At 44.5% G+C, this 1,469-nt stretch overlaps 1 protein-coding gene across 1 annotated transcript; it reads right to left on the bottom strand.

Moving 5' to 3' along the window:
* Nucleotides 1–27: 27 nt before the first annotated feature.
* LOC111669297 (coiled-coil domain-containing protein 28B-like) lies at nucleotides 28–805 on the bottom strand. The gene is made up of 2 exons (XM_023425564.2): nucleotides 497–805; nucleotides 28–326 (listed from the first exon to the last, which is right to left on the bottom strand). Exons 1-2 carry the CDS (start codon nucleotides 730–732, stop codon nucleotides 47–49), a joined length of 516 nt encoding a protein of 171 aa, XP_023281332.1. The 5' UTR covers nucleotides 733–805; the 3' UTR covers nucleotides 28–46.
* Between the last annotated feature and the right edge of the window lie 664 nt (nucleotides 806–1,469).

Raw genomic sequence — 1,469 nt, 5'->3', positions numbered from 1 at the left:
AGCAAAGTCAGAAGTATTTCCATGGCAGCAAAAAATAGCTCCACTGCTATTTGATATCAGTCTGATTCATGTAACAAAGCCACTTTTCAACTTGCTTTATTTTCAGCCTGTAACAGAATATTCCCCCGGTGGCCCATCTAATCAAGGTTATCTTACCGAAAGCCTGTAGTTTGCCTGAGTGGAAGTCGTTGAGGAGGTTGAGAAGCCCTCCCTCCATCTCTCTCACATCTGAGACGTCTGTGAGAAAGGAGTGCTGCAAGGGTGACGACTGGACTACTTTACTGGGCCCTGCTGGCTGGGGGGCCCTGGGCTTCTCCTTGTGGGGCCTGAGAAAAAAAACAAAACATCAGGATCACTAATAACCTGCCTCCTCTATTTATGCTAATGTTTTGGAAAATGAATAATTGGACAAAAAAAAGCAAAAAAGCATTTGCAGCAGTTGTAGATAAATACAGGTGTTTTCTGGAGGATCTTCCTGTTACTCATAGATACAAACCTGGTGGTCTTTGGTGGAGCTACGACGGCTGTGAACACCTCTTTGGGCTGTCCCGCTGCACCTATGGACCTCTTATACTTGCCTCTGTTCTTGGGGGAGGGAGGCTGCGGCAGTCCGAGGGAGAAGGTAGCACTTTTGCTGGCAGGCAGGACGGACAGTTTGCGGGGGTTGATGGGGGGAGGAGGGGGCTGCGGGAGAGACACCTTTGGGCTGCGCTTCTTGCGTTTGTCTTCCATTATTATTTTTTTTTTTAAGTGAAGCCCTCTAGGATGAGATGAGGGGGCACTCGCTGCCTGGCTGGTGTACAGGATGTCCTGCAACAACAAAGGTAGGAAGTTCAAAAGCAGCAGCCTTCCCTTCCCTAAGAGAAGGGCTCTGTGGAGGACACTGACTGCCAAAATTAGTGCTGCAGCTCAGGATTCTCTACACTGCAGACCAAAAGCATTTAGTGATGTTTTCATTAGTGTAACAGCTCACATTGGATTTACAGTAAATCTGGCAAAGAAAAAATCCAAATCAAGAAGTAGCAGTGAGGAAGAGTATACCACTAACCTACCTACCTAAATGGGATTGCATTATGATGGAACTTTTTAATGGAAGCAATTTCCTGCTTTTGTTTCCCTGGTGTAAAAAAGTGGGAGTGAAACAGTAGCCTAGAAAAATATTTTTAGAGCAGCCTCAAAGTGGAAAGACCTTACAGAATGTGTGTGAAGAGAAGGAGGATGCATTAGTGTTTTGAGTGCATTTTCAAACTCAACAAACCAAAATACACTGCAGTTGTTTTTGTTTTAATGGTTTACAACATGAATGAATTGCATAGACAGACAACTGCTTGGACTGCTGCACAAAGATGCAGCTCAAGACTCAACATCCTGTCCTGTTATACAAATGCGCCTCATGTACATCACTTTCAAACAAATGGCTGCATGAGAAAATCAATATACTGCATTCTTATTGAGACTATCTTTGGTGG

The sequence above is a fragment of the Seriola lalandi genome, unplaced genomic scaffold (assembly GCF_002814215.2).
Source record: "Seriola lalandi dorsalis isolate HSWRI2012SDOR001 ecotype SW California unplaced genomic scaffold, Sedor1 jcf7180002004754, whole genome shotgun sequence".
Classification (NCBI taxonomy): Eukaryota; Metazoa; Chordata; class Actinopteri; order Carangiformes; family Carangidae; genus Seriola; species Seriola lalandi.
This window is presented reverse-complemented; position numbering and strand designations above follow the sequence as displayed.

What these genes read in the sequence shown, in the direction of transcription:
- LOC111669297 (XM_023425564.2), bottom strand. Translation starts at nt 732, where the DNA reads ATGGAAGACAAACGCAAGAAGCGCAGCCCAAAGGTGTCTCTCCCGCAG. An exon ending in GCTCCACCAAAGACCACCAG is followed by an intron (nt 327 to 496) that starts GTTTGTATCTAT and finishes TTTTTTTCTCAG; the next exon opens with GCCCCACAAGGAGAAGCCCA.